Here is an 18,487-nt window from a genome sequence, read left to right as displayed (position 1 = left end):
CGCAGACTTTCCTTGGCAGTCCTAATTTTAATATTTGGCCCTTTCAGCTGACAGGTTTCACAACCACATATGTTCATCAGAAAATCAGAAGACATGTATGAATCACATATGTTATGGCATCTATAAAGGAACCAAATGTAAATCTAATTTTAATAATTACCTTATTAATTAATAATGATATAACAATAATTAATACTTATGACTAATAATTATTAATAAACTTGACTTTTTAACCAATAACTGCAGTGAGGAATTAAGTGTGTTTTAAACATGGCTAATATACATAGTAATTATATTTTTTATTTATAATCTTTTTAAACTATGCTTTAAAAAATTTGCCTAAATGTAAATATGTTCAATTTTTCTTTTTTAGCTTGAAAGTACTTTACTAATTATCTGTGAAAATGGCTATATTCTTGAAGCTCCACTTCCAACCATAAATCTAGAAGAGGATGATCATGATGTAGTCTCCTATGAAATCAAAGACATGTGCATAAAATGTTTCCATTTTTCAAGTGTCAAATCTAAGATTCTGGTATGGAATATTACTGAAGCATTATCTTTTAATAATTTCCTTTCCTTAGAACATAAAATATCCTGTGTTAAGTGCTGATGGAATACAGAAAAGAATAAAACATAGGCCCAGAACTTAAGGAGTTTATAATCTGGTAGGAAAGCAGCTATTAGAAGGCAGTAGTAAATAGATATGGAAATCAAAATGCAAAGAAGGAAATTTTAGGGGTCTGCAGAAGAAAAGAGAGAGGATTCTGATAGAGGGATGGGAGGAGGTCAAAGATGACTGCCTGGAAGTGACATTTATACCTAAAGAATGGGAAAGGCCAGGCACATTGGCTCATGCCTGTCATCCCAGCACTTTGGGAGGCTGAGGTGGGAGGATCGCTTGAGCCCGGGAGTTTATGGTTACAGTGAGCTATGATTGCACCACTGCACTCCAGCCCAGGTGACAGAGTGAGACCCTGTCTCAAGAAAAAAAAATAGGGAGAATTTTGAGAGGTGAAAATAGGACGATGGCAATAAAGGCTGGAAGAACATCCCAAGAGAATACAGAGTTGTGAGTGTTTTCAAGAAATGACGAATAGATCAATAAAATATAGGGAGGCAATTTGTGGAGGGATGTTTCAAGAGTCTGTGACCAATGCATGGGGCTCCTTAAATGCCAGCCAAAACATTTCATTTTAGACCATTGAGATCCATTGTGAGTTTGTGAGGAGAGGATTGATGTGATGATATCATGTAAGTTAGGAAGATAATTGTGAGGGGTGAACAGAATGAAATGGTAAAAGATGGGAGGTGGAAATACCAGTGTCAGAGGGCTTTTGCAAAGGACAATTGATAGACGATGAAGGCCGAACTCAGAGTATTACTAAAGTTGGAAGCAACTTTCCTTGTGGACTATTTCAGTCTGCCTAATTCCTGGGTTAACAGTGATAGGCTCCAAGAGAAGTTGTATTTAGCTTCTCTAATTAGGAAAAAAATGACCAAATAATTTCTGTAAAACCAAGATTAATAGGGATAGAACAAAAATGAGTCATTCCAATGATTTAAAAGTTTTAATGATAAAAATATATTCTCACATTGGTATTTTTAAATACTATTTTTACAGAGCTGTGTATCTTTCTACTTTCATTGTCATCCCCAATGGTGTAAATGAACGAATGAGTCATAATTGTTTTTATACCTACTTAATGTTTCTTTTAAAAGAGATCAATAGAAATTGAAAAGAGGGAGAGACAAAGGAAGTTGAAGGAAAAAATAAGGGAAGAAAAGAGGAACAAGCTAGCAGCAGAGATGGGAGAAGATGGAGAAAAGGAATTTCAGGAGGAGGAAGAGGAAGAAGAGGAGGAGGAGGAAGAAGGGCCTTTACCTGAAATATTTATTCCATCAACCCCCTCTCCCATCCTCTGTGGATTTTACTCGGAGCCAGGGAAGTTCTGGGTTTCTTTGGTAGGTAACAGTGTAACAATTTTTACCTCAATCATATTTCAATATAGTTTGTAGTTATTGTAACTTCATTCTTTCTTACTCTTATGTTAAGATTTCACTTATCTATTTTTTTTAGATTTCATTTATTAAATACTATTGAAGTTGTGAGTTTCGGTGAATGAATGTGGGATATAGTTGTTTTAAAATAATCTAAACATCTTTTTTATGTGTCTACTTGTGCAGATAATTGTACAGATAAATCTATAGATTATCTATTATCTGCTTGTCAATCATAATGTTCCAGGCAGGTCAAAGCAGAGAAGGATCAAGTGTAGAAAGGCAAAAGGCTAGGGGTTTTTCCAACCAAGACTGTTGTTTTTTAATTTTGAGAAGAATAGCTTTCATGGCAGTACTATCCAGTAGACTTTTCTTACTTCTCATTATCTACAACTATGCTGTGTGGTCACATGCAAGTCTAGGAAGATAAGCGTTTTCAGATGGTCTAATTGCCACCCTGAACAAAACCAGAACTTGGCTCATAAGGAAGAAGGGAAAAATGAATATTAGGAAGAAAGTATCAGGGCCTATCACAATGCTGTAGGAGTACATCCTCCAATTATACATTTTTTACTCTTTGCTTGGAATATTTTATTGATCTACTACAAAGCAAGATTTCCTTCATTATAATTTTGTCACAATTTTCAGTTCCATCCACCAAAAAAAAAAAAAAAAATTCATAAAAGTGTATGTGGAAGATCATTACTAATTCATCACTGGTCCTAGGTCTTTAGCCAGGCCAGGACGCTGACTAGCCAAGGACTGTTGCTGTAAGGAGTGATGAGTGTTGACTTTTTCCCTCCTCAACTTTTCCTAGAACTATATCTTTTGTATTACTAAGGAGGCAAGCAGAAAGAAGGATGGAAAATAGCACTGGAGACATTATAGGACATCATGTATTAGTTCCTCTACCCTTTCTGCCTGTCTTCTGTGTTTTATAAAACAATTGTAAATGACTACTATTGTATGGAGTTCAAAGGATAAAGGGATAAAGAAAACATGGTTCCTCCCTTTAGGAAGTCTTCATTTGAGGGAAAGAAGTACAGAAACAATTAACTGTAATACAATGCAATAAATATAGATGCAAAAATTACTTATTATTTAACAAACATATTTGTGCCAGGGGCAGAGGTGTATGTCTGTAGTCCCAGTTACTCAAGAGGCTGAGGTGGGAAGATTGCTTGAGCCCAGGAGTTCAAGACCAGCCTGTATAATGTAGTGAGACCCCATCTCAAACAACAACAACAACAACAACAACAAAACACAAACAGAAAACCCTGCACATATTTAATGCTTACTCTTAGGGTTTCCAAGTAAAATTACATAGTACATACTTACACTAAAAATTATTTTTAGGTGGGTGCAGTGTCTCATGCCTGTAATCCCAGCCCTTTGGGAGGCCAAGGCGGGTGGATCACAAGGTCAGGAAATAGAGACCATCCTGGCCAACATGGTGAAACCCTGTCTCTACTAAAACACAAAAAATTAGCCGGGCATGGTAGCAGGTGTCTGTAGTCCCAGCTGCTTGGGAGGCCAAGGCAGGGGAATCACTTGAACCCGGGAGGTGAAGGTTGCAGTGAGCCAAGATTCTGCCACTGCACTCCAGCCTGGTGACAGAGCAAGACTCCATCTCAAATATATATATATATATTTGTCTGAAATTTAAATTTAATAGATGACCTTTATTTTCATTTGCTGAATATGACAACCTACTTATTCTGTACCAGGTATTTTTCTAAGTAATTTACTTAACCAACCATAAAATAAGTGGTATTATTTTTTCCATTTTATATATGAAGAAACCAAGGCATGGAAATGTTAGGCATTTTATCCAAGGCCATATAACTAATGAGAAGTGAAACTATGATCTGGACTCAAGCATTCTGGCTCCAGAGTTCATACCCTTAACCATTAAGCTACACTGGTGAACAAGGTTAAAGTATAGTTAACAGAGGTAGCAGAGCTTGAGCCAACAATTTGACAACTCTGTGCCTGTAGCCAAACAAATGGTGAAGAAAAACCCGTCTCATTTTGAAGTAATGACTGCAGTTCTCAAATCAATACTCACACTGCGGCTGATTCTACTGCCCAGCCATATTCACTTTCCAAATTATTGCATTAAGTCTTTCTTCTCCCTTCAAACATTTTGTACCTTCTCTTACTCTTCAATGATAACCTCATCTCACATTTCACAGAAAAAAATAAAAGCAGATGGAATTTCCTTTTCTTGTCTCAATTAGATGTAACACCCTATAGGGATCTATCTACCTTTTGTCTGCCTTGCCTGTTGTTATAATTGGACAACAGTCCCTTGCAACTCTCCAAGGACACTGTTCCCAAGGGCTCCTTGATCCCATCCCTTCTCATTTTCTCAAAAATTTTGCTCCTGAGATAAACCACTTGGTCTCCTGTATCATCAGTTTCTGTCTTTTCTATTCAGTTATTATCATGTGCATACAAACATGCTCTAGTACTAATTTTAATTTTATTTCCCTAACCTCTCTTTCTTTCTGCCCCCCTGCTCTATTACATAAAAAGTTACTGAAAGAATCATCTGTAATCATTGGCTTAACTTATCCACCTCTTATTTGACTTCAGCCCCTTCCAGCTGGGCTTCTATCTCTGTCACTTCACTAATGATGACAAGCTCAGAGGTCAATTCTCTGTCCATTTGACTTTTCAGAACATTTAACAGAGTTGATCCCTCATACTTCTCAAATGTTTTCTTCTCTTGGCTTCTAAGACATTACACTCTTCTGGCCACTCCATTTCAGCCTCTTTTGCTGGCTTCTCATGTGCAGAACAAGCTTTGAAGTTTGAAATACTCCAGAGTGTGGCCTTGGGCCCCCTCTTTCTTGCTAAGGTAACTTTACACAGTCTGATGACTTTAAATATCACGTATCTTCCAGTGAATCTCAAATATTTATCTCTAGTCCTGACCTCTCCCCTCCACTTAGACTTGTATATACAACTTGACAATACTCCTTGGCCCTCAAAATTAACCTGTCCAAGACATTACTTTTAAACCATACATGTCCCATACAAACCTGCTCCATCTCCATCTCAGTAAATGAGACAATCATCCACTTAGTTACTATGCCAAAACCTTGAAGTTATTAAGGATTCTTCTCTTTCCTTCACTATTTGATACCCTTATATTGAAAGTAGGTCTCTTGTAAACAGTATATGGTTAGGCTTAAAAGAATCCTATAGGATTATATTTGTCTTTTAAAAAAGTACTATGTTCATTTATATTTAATGTAATTACTGATATATTTTAGTTTAAATTTACCATCTTAGTAATTATTTCTATTTGTCACACTCGTTCTAAATTTATTTTCTTTCCCTTTTTCACCTTCTATTGAGTGATTAGGTAATTTTTTCTACAGTTTTCTTCCTCTACTAGATTATTAGTTATACATTCTTTTACTATTCTTTTAGAGGTGATTTTATTTATTTATTTATTTTTGTTTTTGAGACAGAGTCTCACTCATTCTGTTGCCCAGGCTGGAATGCAGTGGTGCCATCTCGGCACACTACAGCCTCTACTTCCCAGGCTCAAGTGATTCTCCTGGCTAGTTTCCCAAGTAGCTGGGATTATAGGCATGTGCCAACATGCGTGGTTAAAAGGTGTAGTTTCTTAAAAAAAAATTAAAAATAAATAAAAATAAAAATAAAAAAATAAAATAAATAAAAAATAAAAAAAATTTTTAAAAAAAGCTGTAGTTTCTTCATTTTTATTTTGTTTGCAGTTCGTAGCACTCTAAATTTCAACATCTCTCTTCAGTTTTAGAAAATTCTCAGCCATTATCTACCACAATGTTGCTTCTGGCCTATCTTTTCACTCTCTTGTTCTGGGACCCCAACTTCGTATGTATTACATCCTTCTCATTATGTTCCATATGTATCTTACATCATTCAAGAAGATTTTCCATCCTTTTTCTCTCTCTCCATGCTTTAGCCTGTTTTTTGTGATCTCTGTTCCAGCTTCATAACTGTCTTTTATTTTAAAGTTTGTTTTTCCAATGGTTTTTTATTGAAGTAAAAGACGTGTAACATAAAATTGACCATCTTAAGCATTTTTAAGTGTACAGCTCAGTAGTAGTAAACGTATTCACAATGTTGTGACATCATCACCAACATCCGTCTCCACTGTCCTCATCCTGTCACACAGAAACTCCCATACCCATCAAATGATAACTCCTGATCTTCCCTTCTCTCAGCCCCTGGCAACCATCACTCTACTTTCTTTTTCTATGATTTTGACTACTCTAAGTATCTCAAATAAGTGAAATTATATAGTATCTGTCTCTTTATGACTGGCTTGTTTCACTTGGCATAATTTCCCTAAGTTTCATCCATGATGCGGCATACGTCAGAATTTCCTTTCAAGGCTAAATAATACTCCATTTTAAGTATGTACCATATTTTGCTTATATACTCAGTCATCAATAGACACTTGGGGCCAAGCATGATGGCTCATGCCTGTAATCCTAGCACTTTAGGAGGTCAAGGCGGGTGGATCACTTGAAGCCAGGAGTTCCAGACCAGCCTGGCCAACATGGCAAAACCCCATCTCTACTAAAAATAGAAAAAATTAGATGGGTGCAGTGGCTCACACCTGCAATCCTAGCTACCCGGGAGGCCGAGGCAGGAGAATGGCTTGAACTTGGGAGGTGGAAGTTGCAGTGAGCCAAGATGGCACCACTGCATTCTAGCCTAGGTGACAGAGTGAGACCCCATCTCAAAATAAACACTCAAAAATAGGCACATGGATTGCTCCCACCTTTTGGCTGTTGTGAATAATGCTGCTATGAATGAGGTGGGTGTTCAAATACCTCTTTGAGACACGGATTGAACCCTGGGAATGATTATTTCTTTCTCCATAAGTCCATGAGACTGCAGATAGCTTTGTCCAGCTTCTTAGCCTCTCAGCTGCCACTTTAAGAACTGACAGTTGCTCCAGGGAGTAAAGCAGCGTCAAATGCCAGGCTCACTTCTGGCTTTCCCTCTTGTTTGGATCTTGCGATTCTGGTAGCTTTCCAATGCCTTCAAACACATTTAGAAAATTTGTTCTGGTTGTTCTCAGTTGGAGAGTTTGGCTGAAACAATCTAGTCTGCCATTGTCAAAAGTGAAAACTTAGTAATTTGATTTTCAGAGGTGACCATGTTGTTACCTTCTCTTTTTTATTCTTTTATTGTTCATAAAGTTGTTCTGACCCTTAATTTGTTTCCTATAATAAGGAGTCTCAGTAATAAGGAAATTAGAGTTGGAGCAATATAGCTCTTCCAGTTAATCATTCATCTTCTCACTACATGGATAAATTTTTCTGAAATAGCCCTTTCTGGAAAATTAACAGTGTTTATAGTTACCTTAAACTGAAAACTAGCTGTAAAAATGAGGAAGTGCAAAACCCTATTCATTTGTTACTGCTTATTCAGATTAATGCTTGAAGACATAAAATGAAATTCTATAGGTAGGGAGTCAGAGGTGATCTCTCTCTTGTATTGGCTTTTAAATGAAAACAAATCATCATAAGGTTTTTATTATACTTATATAGTTGTGTATAAATGGATAAAGGAGATGATTTTTAGAAATAATAAATCTATAATCATAGAAATTATGTAGAAGTAGATGTTTGAAAACATCTATTTTATGTTTTCAAATTTGAAATAATCAAAAAATTCTCATGCATTTATGTGTGTTATATTCAAGTACCACCTTCTATGTTACTTATCTCTTTTCTAGGGTGACTATGATTCCGGTTTTCTGTATCACTGTGAGTTCCCCCCTTGTGATGAAAGCCGTGATTTCAAGGAACAAAAAGATGAACCTATCGATGTCCGTTATCTTGAGAATACAGAGGATAATCCCATCCAAACTATCACTTTCAAGTGAGCAGTATTTCAAAAAGCTTTAAAAAAACCATATCCCGTATTCCATTAGTGTCTATGCTTTTGTCCATCATGGATATTGTCAATTTTTAGAGATCCATCCAAATGAAGGGATACTCAAAAAATATTTTGTTAAATAAATCAAATGAATAAATATAATCAAAGCTACTACTGAAATTACATTTAAATACCCCCACCAAATATTCTGTCAGTATTTTTGTTTATCTCACAATTGAATTGCATGGATTTACATTCTGTTACCTAGGAGGATGCTACTTACATAGTCAGAAATGAAGGTTCAGGGTTACAGTTATTCTGGAGAAATCACAATTAAATCATTAGCCCTTTGATAATTGAGAACTAGGCATATATGCCAGTTATTCTTCTGATGACCCAATATAATAGCTCCAAATTTCAAATTGGCCCTTTTTCTCTACTCTTTTGTATTAGTTTGCTAGGGCTGCCGCAATAAAACATCATAGACTAGGTGGCTTAAACAGCAGAATCTTTTTTCTCACAGTTTTGGAGGCTGGAGTTCCAAGATCAAGGTGTCAGCAGCTTGCTTTCTTTTGAGGCCTCTCTCCTTGACTTATAGATATCTGCCTTTTTGCATGATCTTTTCTCTGGGTGCCTGTCATCCCTGATGTTTCTGTCAGTATCCTAATCTCTTCTTCTTCTTTTTTTAAATTATTATACTTTAAGTTCAAGGGTGCACGTGCACAACATGCACATTTGTTACCTAGGTATACATGTGCCATGTTGGCTTACTGCACCTATCAACTCATCATTTACATTAGGTATTTCTCCTAATGCTATCCTTCCCCCAGCCCCCACTCCCCAACAGGCCCTGGAGTGTGATGTTCCCTGCCCTGTGTCCATGTGTTCTCGTTGTTCAGTTCCCACCTATGAGTGAGAACATGCAGTGTTTGATTTTCTGTCCTTGTGATAGTTTGCTGAAAATGATGGTTTCCAGCTGCATCCATGTCCCTGCAAAGATATGAACTCAACCTTTTTTATGGCTGCATAGTATTCCATGGTATATATGTGCCACATTTTTCTTAATCCAGTCTATCATTGATGGACATTTGGGTTGGTTCCAAGTCTTTGTTATTGTGAATGGTGCCGCAATAAACATACATGTACATGTGTCTTTATAGTAGCATGATTTATAATCCTTTGGGTATATACCCAATAATGGGATCGCTGGGTCAAATGGTATTTCCAGTTGTAGATCTTTGAGGAATCGCCACACAAATGGTTGAACTAATTTACACTCCCACCGGCAGCATAAAAATGTTCCTATTTCTCCACATCCTCTCCAGCATCTGTTGTTTCCTGACTTTTTAATGATCACTATTCTAACTGATGTGAGATGGTATCTCACTGTGGTTTTGATTTGCATTTCTCTGATGATCAGTGGTGATGAGCATTTTTTCATGTGTCTGTTGGCAGCATAAATGTCTTCTTTTGAGAAGTGTCTGTTCATATCCTTTGCCCACCTTTTGATGGGATTGTTTGTTTGTTTTTTCTGTAAATTTGTTTAAGTTATTTGTAGATTCTGGATATTAGCCCTTTGTCAGATGGGTAGATTGCAAAAATTTTCTCCCATTCTGTAGGTTGCCTGTTCACTCTGATGATTGTTTCTTTTGCTGTACAGAAGCGCTTTAGTTTAATTAGATCCCATTTGTCTATTTTAGTTTCTGTTGCCGTTGCTTTTGGTGTTTTAGACATGAAGTCTTTGCCCATGCCTATGTCCTGAATGATATCGCCTAGGTTTTCTTCTAGGGTTTTTATGACTTTAGGTCTTACATTTAAGTCTTTAATCCATCTTGAGTTACTTTTTGTATAACATGTAAGGAAGGGATCCAGTTTCAGCTTTCTACATATGGCTAGCCAGTGTTCCCAGCACCATTTATTAAATAAGGAACGCTTTCCCCATTTCTTGTTTTTGTCAGGTTTGTCAAAAATCAGATGGTTGTAGATGTGTGGTGTTATTTCTGAGGCCTCTGTTCTGTTCCATTGGTCTGTATATCTGTTTTGGTACCAGTACCATGCTGTTTTGGTTACTATAGCCTTATAGTATAGTTTGAAGTCAGTTAGTGTAATGCCTCCAGCTTTGTTCTTTTGCTTAGGATTGTCTTGGCTATGCAGGCTCTTTTTTGTTTACATATGAACTTTAAAGTAGTTTTTTCCAATTTTGTGAAGAACATCATTGGTAGCTTGACCAATGATGGCATTGAATCTATGAATTACCTTGGGCAGTATGGCCATGTTCACAGTATTGATTCTTCCTATCCATGAACATGAAATGTTCTTCCATTTGTTTGTATCCTCTTTTATTTCATTGAGCAGTGGTTTGTAGTTCTCCTTGAAGTGGTCCTTCACGTCCCTTGTAAGTTGGATTCCTAGGTATTTTATTCTTTTTGTAGCAGTTGTGAATGGGCATTCACTTGTGATTTGGCTCTCTGTTTGTTACTGCTGTATAGGAATGCTTGTGATTTTTGCGTATTGATTTTGTATCCTGAGACTTTGCCGAAGATGTTTGTCAGCTTAAGGAGATTGTGGCCTGAGACGATGGGGTTTTCTAAATATACAATCATGTCATCTGCAAACAGGCACAATTTGACTTCCTCTTTTCCTAATTGAATATCCTTTATTTCTTTCTCTTGCCTGTTTGCCCTGGCCAGAACTTCCAACACTATGTTGAATGTTGAATAGGAGTGGTGAGAGAGCACATCCTTGTCTTGTGCCAGTTTTCAAAGGGAATGTGCTTCCATTTTGCCCATTCAGTATGATATTGGCTGTGGGTTTGTCACAAATAGCTCTTATTATTTTGAGGTACATTCCATCAATACCTAGTTTATTGAGAGTTTTTAGCATGAAGGGCTGTTGAATTTTGTCAAAGGCCTTTTCCGCATCTATTGAGATAATCATGTGGTTTTTGTCTTTGGTTCTGTTTATGTGATGGATTACGTCTATTGATTTGTGTATGTTGAACCAGCCTTGCATCCCAGGGATGAAGGCCACTTGATCATGGTGGAAAAGCTTTTTGATGTGCTGCTGGATTTGGTTTGCCAGTATTTTATTGAGGATTTTTGCACTGATGTTCATCAGAGATATTGGTCTAAAATTCTCTTTTTTTGTTGTGTCTCTGCCATGCTTTGGTTTCAGGATGATGCTGGTCTCGTAAAATGAGTTAGGGAGGATTTTCTCTTTTTCTATTGATTGGAATAGTTTCAGAAGGAGTGGTACCAGCTCCTCTTTGTACCTCTGATAGAATTTGGCTGTGAATCCATCTGGTCTTGGACTTTTTTTTGGTTGGTAGGGTATTAATTATTGCCTCAATTTTAGGACCTGTTATTGGTCTATTTAGAGATTCAACTTCTTCCTGGTTTAGTCTTGGGAGGGTGTATGTGTCCAGGAATTTATCCATTTCTTCTAGATTTTCTAGTTTATTTGCATAGAGGTGTTTATAGTATTCTCTGATGGTATGTTGTATTTCTGTGGGATCAGTGGGATCAGTGGTGATATCCCCTATATCATTTTTTATTGCTTCTATTTGATTCTTCTCTCTTCTTCTTTATTAGTCTTGCTAGCAGTCTATCAATTTTGTTGATCTTTTCAATAAAACCAGCTCCTGGATTCATTGATTTTTTTGCAGGTTTTTTTGTCTCTATCTTCTTCAGTTCTGCTCTGATCTTAGTTATTTCTTGCCTTCTGCTAGCTTTTGAATCTGTTTGCTCTTGCTTCTCTAGTTCTTTTAATTGTAATGTTGGGGTGTCAATTTTAAGTCTTTCCTGCTTTCTCTTGTGGGCATATAGTGCTATAAATTTCCCTCTACACACTGCTTTAAATGTGTCCCAGAGATTCTGGTACGTTGTGTCCTTGTTCTCATTGGTTTTAAAGAACATCTTTATTTCTACCTTCATTTCGTTATTTACCCAGTAGTCATTCAGGAACAGATTGTTCAGTTTCCATGTAGTTGTGCAGTTTTGAGTGAGTTTATTAATCCTGAGTTCTAATTTGATTCCACTGTGGTCTGAGAGACAGTTTGTTGTGATTTCTATTCTTTTACATTTCTTGAGGAGTGTTTTACTTCCAATTATGTGGTCAATTTTAGAATAAGTATGATGTGGTCCTGACAAGAATGTATATTCTGTTGATTTGGGATGGAGAGTTCTGTAGATGTCTATTAGGTCCGCTTGGTACAGAGCTGAGTTCAAATCCTGGATATCCTTGTTAACCTTCTGTCTCGTTGATCTGTCTAATATTGACAGTGGGGTGTTAAAGTCTCCCATTATTATTGTGTGGGAGTCTAAGTCTCTTTGTAGGCCTCTAAGAACTTGCTTTTTGAATCTGGATGCTCCTGCATTGGGTGCATATATATTTAGGATAGGTAGCTCTTCTTGTTGAATTGATCCCTTTACCATTATGTAATGGCCTTCTTTGTCTCTTTTGATCTTTGTTGGTTTAAACTCTGTTTTATCAGAGATTAGAATTGCAAGCCCTGCTTTTTTTACTTTCCATTTTCTTGGTAGATCTTCCTCCATCCCTTTATTTTGATCCTGTGTGTATCTCTGCATGTGAGATGGGTCTCCTGAATACAGCACACAGATGGATCATGACTCTTTATCCAATTTGCCAGTCTGTGTCTTTTAATTGGAGCATTTAGCCCATTTACATTTAAGGTTAATATTGTTACGTGTGAATTTGATCCTGTCATTATGATGTTAGCTGGTTATTTTGCCTGTTAATTGATGCAGTTTCTTCATAGAAATAATGGTCTTTACGATTTGGCATGTTTTTCAGTGCCTGAGGCAGGTTGTTCCTTTCCATGTTTAGTGCTTCCTTCAGAAGCTCTTGTAAGGCAGGCCTGGTGGTGACAAAATCTCTCAGCATTTGCTTGTCTGTAAAGGATTTTATTTCTCCTTCACTGATGAAGCTTAGTTTGGCTGGATATGAAATTCTAGGTTGAAAATTCTTTTCTTTAAGAATATTGAATATTGGCCGCTACTCTCTTCTGGCTTGTAGGGTTTCTGCAGAGAGATCTGCTGTTAGTCTGATGGGCTTCCCTTTGTGGGTAACCTGACCTTTCCTTTCTCTCTGGCTGTCCTTAACATTTTTTCCTTTGTTTCAACCTTGGTGAATGTGACAATTATGTGTCCTGGGGTTGCTCTTTTCAAGGAGAATCTTTGTAGTGTTCTCTGTGTTTCCTGAATTTGAATGTTGGCCTACCTTGCTAGGTTGGGGAAGTTCTCCTGAATGATATCCTAAAGAGTGTTTTCTAACTTGGTTCCATTTTCCCCGTCATTTACAGGCACACCAATCAAACGTGGATTTGGTCTTTTCACATAGTCCCATATTTCTTGGTGACTTTGTTCGTTTCTTTTTACTCTTTTCTTTAATCTTGTCTTCTTGCTTTATTTCATTAATTTGATCTTTAATCACTGATATCCTGTGTTCCACTTGATCGAATCAGCTATTGAAGCTTGTGCATGTGTCAGGAAGTTCTCGTGCTGTGGTTTTCAGCTCCAGGAGGTCATTTAAGGTCTTCTCTACACTGTTTATTCTAGTTTGCCATTCATCTAACCTTTTTTTCAAGGCTTTTAGCTTCCTTGTGATGGGTTAGAACATGCTCCTTTAGCTCAGAGAAGTTTGTTATTACCAACCTTCTGAAGCTTACTTCTGTCAACTCATCAAAGTCATTCTCCGTCCAGTTTGTTCCATTGCTGGTGAGGAGCTGTGATCCTTTGGAGGAGAAGAGGTGCTCTGGTTTTGGAATTTTCAGCTTTTCTGCTGTGGTTTCTCCCCATCTTTGTGGTTTTATCTACTTTTGGTCTTTGATGTTGGTAACCTACAAATGGGGTTTTGGTGTGGATATCCTTTTTGTTGATGTTGATGCTATTTCTTCTGTTTGTTAGTTTTCTTTCTAACAGTCAGGGCCCTCAGCTACAGGTCTGTTGGAGTTTGCTGGAGGTCCACTCCAGGCCCTGTTTGCCTGAGTATCACCAATGGAGGCTGCAGAATGGCAAATATTGCAGAACAGCAAATATGGTTGCCTGATCCTTCCTTTAGAAGCTTCATCCCAGAGGGGCACCCACCTGTATGAGGTGTCTGTTGGCCCCTACTGGGAGGTGTCTATCAGGCTACATGGGGGTCAGGGACCCACTTGAGGAGGCAGTCTGTCTGTTCTCAGAGCTCCAACGCCGTGCTGGGAGAGCCACTGCTCTCTTCAGAGCTGTCAGACAGGGATGATTAAGTCTGTAGAAGTTGTCTGCTGCCTTTTGTTCAGCTATGCCCTGCCCGCAGAGGTGAAGTCTATAGAGGCAGTAGGCCTTGCAGAGTTGCAGTGGGCTCTGCCCAGTTAGAGCTTCCCAGCTGCTTTTTTTTTACCTAGTCAAGCCTCAGTAATGGCAGGTGCCCCTCCACCCACCAGGCTGCAGTGTCACAGGTTGATCTCAGACTGCTGTGCTAGCAGTGAGCAAAGCTCCATGGGCGTGGGACCTGCTGAGCCAGGCATGGAAGGGAATCTCCTGGTCTGCTGGTTGCTAAGACTTTTGAAAACACAGTATTTGGGCAGAAGTGTACCGTTTTTCCAGATACAGTCTGTCACAGTTTCCCTTGGCTAGGAAAGGGAAATCTCCCAACCCCTCGAGCTTCCCAGGTGAGGCAACACCCTGCCCTGCTTCGGCTTGCCCTCCGTGGGCTGTACCCACTGTGCAACCAGTCCCCATGAGATGAACCAGATACCTCAGCTGGAAATGCAGAAATCACCCATCTTCTGAGTCGATCTTGCTGGGAGCTGCAGACCAGAGCTGTTCCTATTTTGCCATCTTGGAAGCAACCCCCTTTAATATCTTCTTCTTATAAGTACACCAGGCGGACTGGATTAGAACCCACCCTAATGTTCTCATTTTAACTTAATTACCTCTTTAAAGGCCGTATCCCAATGCAGTTACATTCTGAAGTATTAGGTGTTAGGGCTTCAATATATGAATTTTGGGAGTGTACAATTCAGTCCATAACAACTTTGTTATTTATTCAGCCACTTGTCAATTAACTTGAAATTAAGCATTATTTTCAGATTAATGGAAGAACAATTTACATTTTTTGTTTCATAGTATTAACAAAGTTATGATGTTTTGTGGAATGAAAAATGGAGCACTTCGAGTCTATGTCCTAAATCAGAATGACCCTTCATTGACCAGTTTGGTGGACTACTGGCACTTCAATATGCATGACAATAATTATGGATGTATTAAAAGTATGGCTAGTAGCTTTGATGATCGTTTTTTGGTGACTGTTGGAGCAGATGGTAATATCTTTGTTTTCAACATTGTTTCTGAATTTATGCTAAGGAAAGACATCAAGGCCAAACTGCCTTCTCCCAGGGTATGTAAGTAATTAACCAGTTAATTAATAACAAACTTTATTTAAAAATAATGATATTAAAATTGTTCATATTCTTTATAAATTAAAATTCACATTCACCTTATAGTCTAATCTTCCTGCTAGTATTATAATTTGACTTTCTGGTGCTTCTATATCAAGTATTAAAGGTATTACATTCCCCTTATTATTAAAGATTGTAATTCCCCAGATTAAAAAAGAGTGTGTCAGTTTTTCTATGTAGTCAAAAGTTTGTATATTAAGAAAACTTTCTTAATCAGTTTTTTTTTCAAAGTTCACAATTTTTCAGATTTTCTTTTGCTTTTCATTTATTCATTCACTCATTGTAAGGGCTGATATAGGACATATGCCATAAAGTGTGGTTTTGATAGGAGTTGCAAAAATATACTTGTTTTTAGTATTAGAATGAGACAATGTCGGTCATGATCAAAGATTCAGTATATTTTTTTAAAAGCAGAACTAGATTTTTGGCTTTATGATGAAATTTGAGGGTTCAGATTCCCAAATTATGTCCTTTTTCCTGTCATAGAACTTGAATTTCATATTATCAAAGCAAGTTATTTGGATAAATCAGTAGTTAATAATCTTCAGAATTGCTCCTAAGGAGAAAGGAGTTGTATTAGAAAGATTATAGCTAAAATTCCTTTGAACATATTGGCTTCCCATTTAGCAGGTAGCCTACTTCAAAGTACACATAAAGAATATAGGGAAGATATGAGTAGGTCGATTTTCATTTCTTCTAATAGCAAAATTTGGAATATGGGCTGCTGTTTAGAGAGGGTCCAGCTCAGAAAAAGGAATTACAGGAGGGAAAGTATATGAACAAGAAGAAAATGCCTTTCTACCTGGTGCCAGTCCTCTCTATAGAAATCCATATTGGATAGAAAAATATTTATCCCGCATTTCAATAATCGTGTCCTTTTATTTACAGCTGCAGTCAATGTCCCTCTCTACAGAAACCCATATTGGATAGAAAAATATTTATTCTACATTTAAATTTATGGCTGCAATCAATATTTCTGAAATCACTGAAGCAGACATTGCTTTTAAGAAAGAAAAATTAGAAAGAATTTAAAACAAACAAACAAACAAACAACCCAGAAAACAACTAAGCTCAGCACTGGTCTGAGGTTCTTACCTTACTGTACTTCAGAATCAGCTGGGGAGCCCTAGAAGTACAGATGCCAGAGCCCACCCAAGAACAATTAAATTAGAATCTCTGAAGGTGAGGCCCAGGCATCAGTATTGTATACAGTATCCTTCATGTGATTCTAATGTGCAGCTAGGATTGAGACCCATTGGCATATATTTTGGAACGGATTGGCATATTTTTGGAACTTTGTTTAACTCAACTTTATTGGAAGCAGCTGTGGCCAGGAGACAATTGCCCCAGTGTCAGCATCAAATCCTGGAAGTCACACTGATATTAGAAAACCAAGGTACTTAGCTCTGGCCAATAAAAGAATAAAAAATAAATAAAATTCAATAAATTTTTGTCCTAAGTGATTAATAGTCAGTACAATTTATTAGCCATTACTGTCTCCTATATTGATTATGTTTTATGACTTTGCTTTTATTAAAGTCATAAACCTTGACTTCTGTAAAAATATGTAGATATACATTTCATACATATAAAGATTAATAAAACAACTTTATCAAAAGAGAATCTTGGCCGGGCGCGGTGGCTCAAGCCTGTAATCCCAGCACTTTGGGAGGCCGAGACGGGCGGATCACGAGGTCAGGAGATCGAGACCATCCTGGCTAACGCGGTAAAACCCCGTCTCTACTAAAAAATACAAAAAACTAGCTGGGTGATTTGGCGGGCGCCTGTAGTCCCAGCTACTCGGGAGGCTGAGGCAGGAGAATGGCCTAAACCTTGGAGGCGGAGCTTGCAGTGAGCTGAGATCCGGCCATTGCACTCCAGCCTGGGCGGCAGAGCGAGACTCCGTCTCAAAAAAAAAAAAAAAAAAAGAGAATCTTTATTTACTTACAACAAATGACAACAAAACAGAGACCTATCTTCTATGAAAGAGAGTATGGAATAAAGTTTAGTTTTATTTATGAACCGACTAGTTAGCAAGCTAAGACTATTTTGTTCACTGGATTATAATTCTCCTTCTTTAGTATCACAGACTAAGACATTTTACAGCACAGTACCTGAATAAACAGAGTACTTTTAAGTGATTTAGTTCTTAGTTCCCCCAAATTTAAACTGATTTCCTTTCTGAAGGGAGATTTGTATTTCTGATTTCCTGTCTTTCTCTTTCAAGGAGGGGGATTATATTGTTCTTTGCATTTTCCACTTTATGTCTTCCTTTGAGAAGATGATATAAAATGCTTACTTAAAATTTAAAAATATATATATTGAAATATTTCTAGGACACACTGAGGTATCTGGACAAATGATTCATGTGATAAAGGGATATACTAAAAAACAGCATTTTGAAATAAATGGTCTAGACTTTTGTGAATTCTGTGTCAATAGCATATGAACATTAGTAATTTACATTTTGAGGGGAAATTATAGGGATATTAACATTTTGTAAACATATGATTAGGTTAAGACTTTTCCTATGTACTCCTTCAAATTAAGCAGAAATGAATAAGTTTAGTAAACTGCAATTTTTTCCTTAGATTTTTGTGAAACTGTTTTTCAGACCTACAGTTATTAGAAATTGGCAGGAAAAAAAAACCGAACCAATTTGAATTTTTAATTTACTTCTTCCTAGATATTTTATGGAAAATGCTATGCAATTTTAAAGGGCTAACCTTTTACTTCCCTTCTTATAGTTTGGAATTGAAACAGAGCCAATTCCAGAAGACATTGAAGATCCCAAAGCCTACAGGTATGGGAGTTTTTGATAAATACTGACTAGACCTGAGATTTTGGAAAACAAATCAACAGTGCAGAAGTTGACCAAGTTTAATGAATTTTCAAATTATTGAATACTAATTTTCTCTGCTGTTTCTGTATCACACCCTGTTATTGTTTTAAATTTCTGTTTTCAGTATCGAGAATGCTAGGAGAAAAAGAGAACATGACAAGTTAATGAAAGAAGTGGAAGAAATAAAGGCATGGAAGAGAGAGCAAATCAAAGCTTTGAGGATTAAATTTTGTAAACTATTAGAAATGAATGAAGAATTACCAAAGCATATGCAGTTTAAACGAACAGTAAGCCTA

The 18,487-nt window shown here is 37.2% G+C and overlaps 1 protein-coding gene across 1 annotated transcript in view; it reads left to right on the top strand.

Annotated features, from left to right (window-relative positions):
• The window catches only part of CFAP44 (cilia and flagella associated protein 44), a 153,147-nt gene that overhangs the window by 62,009 nt on the left and 72,651 nt on the right, over positions 1 to 18,487 (top strand). The window contains exons 17-22 of the mRNA XM_023213354.1: positions 374 to 535; positions 1,723 to 1,965; positions 7,751 to 7,896; positions 15,018 to 15,288; positions 18,097 to 18,152; positions 18,316 to 18,478. Of these exons, the coding sequence (XP_023069122.1) occupies positions 374 to 535; positions 1,723 to 1,965; positions 7,751 to 7,896; positions 15,018 to 15,288; positions 18,097 to 18,152; positions 18,316 to 18,478 (1,041 nt within the window). The remainder of the gene's footprint in view (positions 1 to 373; positions 536 to 1,722; positions 1,966 to 7,750; positions 7,897 to 15,017; positions 15,289 to 18,096; positions 18,153 to 18,315; positions 18,479 to 18,487) is intronic.

This window comes from Piliocolobus tephrosceles, chromosome 2 (genome assembly GCF_002776525.5).
Source record: "Piliocolobus tephrosceles isolate RC106 chromosome 2, ASM277652v3, whole genome shotgun sequence".
NCBI classification, from domain to species: domain Eukaryota; kingdom Metazoa; phylum Chordata; class Mammalia; order Primates; family Cercopithecidae; genus Piliocolobus; species Piliocolobus tephrosceles.
Note: the sequence above shows the minus strand (reverse complement) of the source record. Positions and strands in the feature narration are given on the sequence as shown.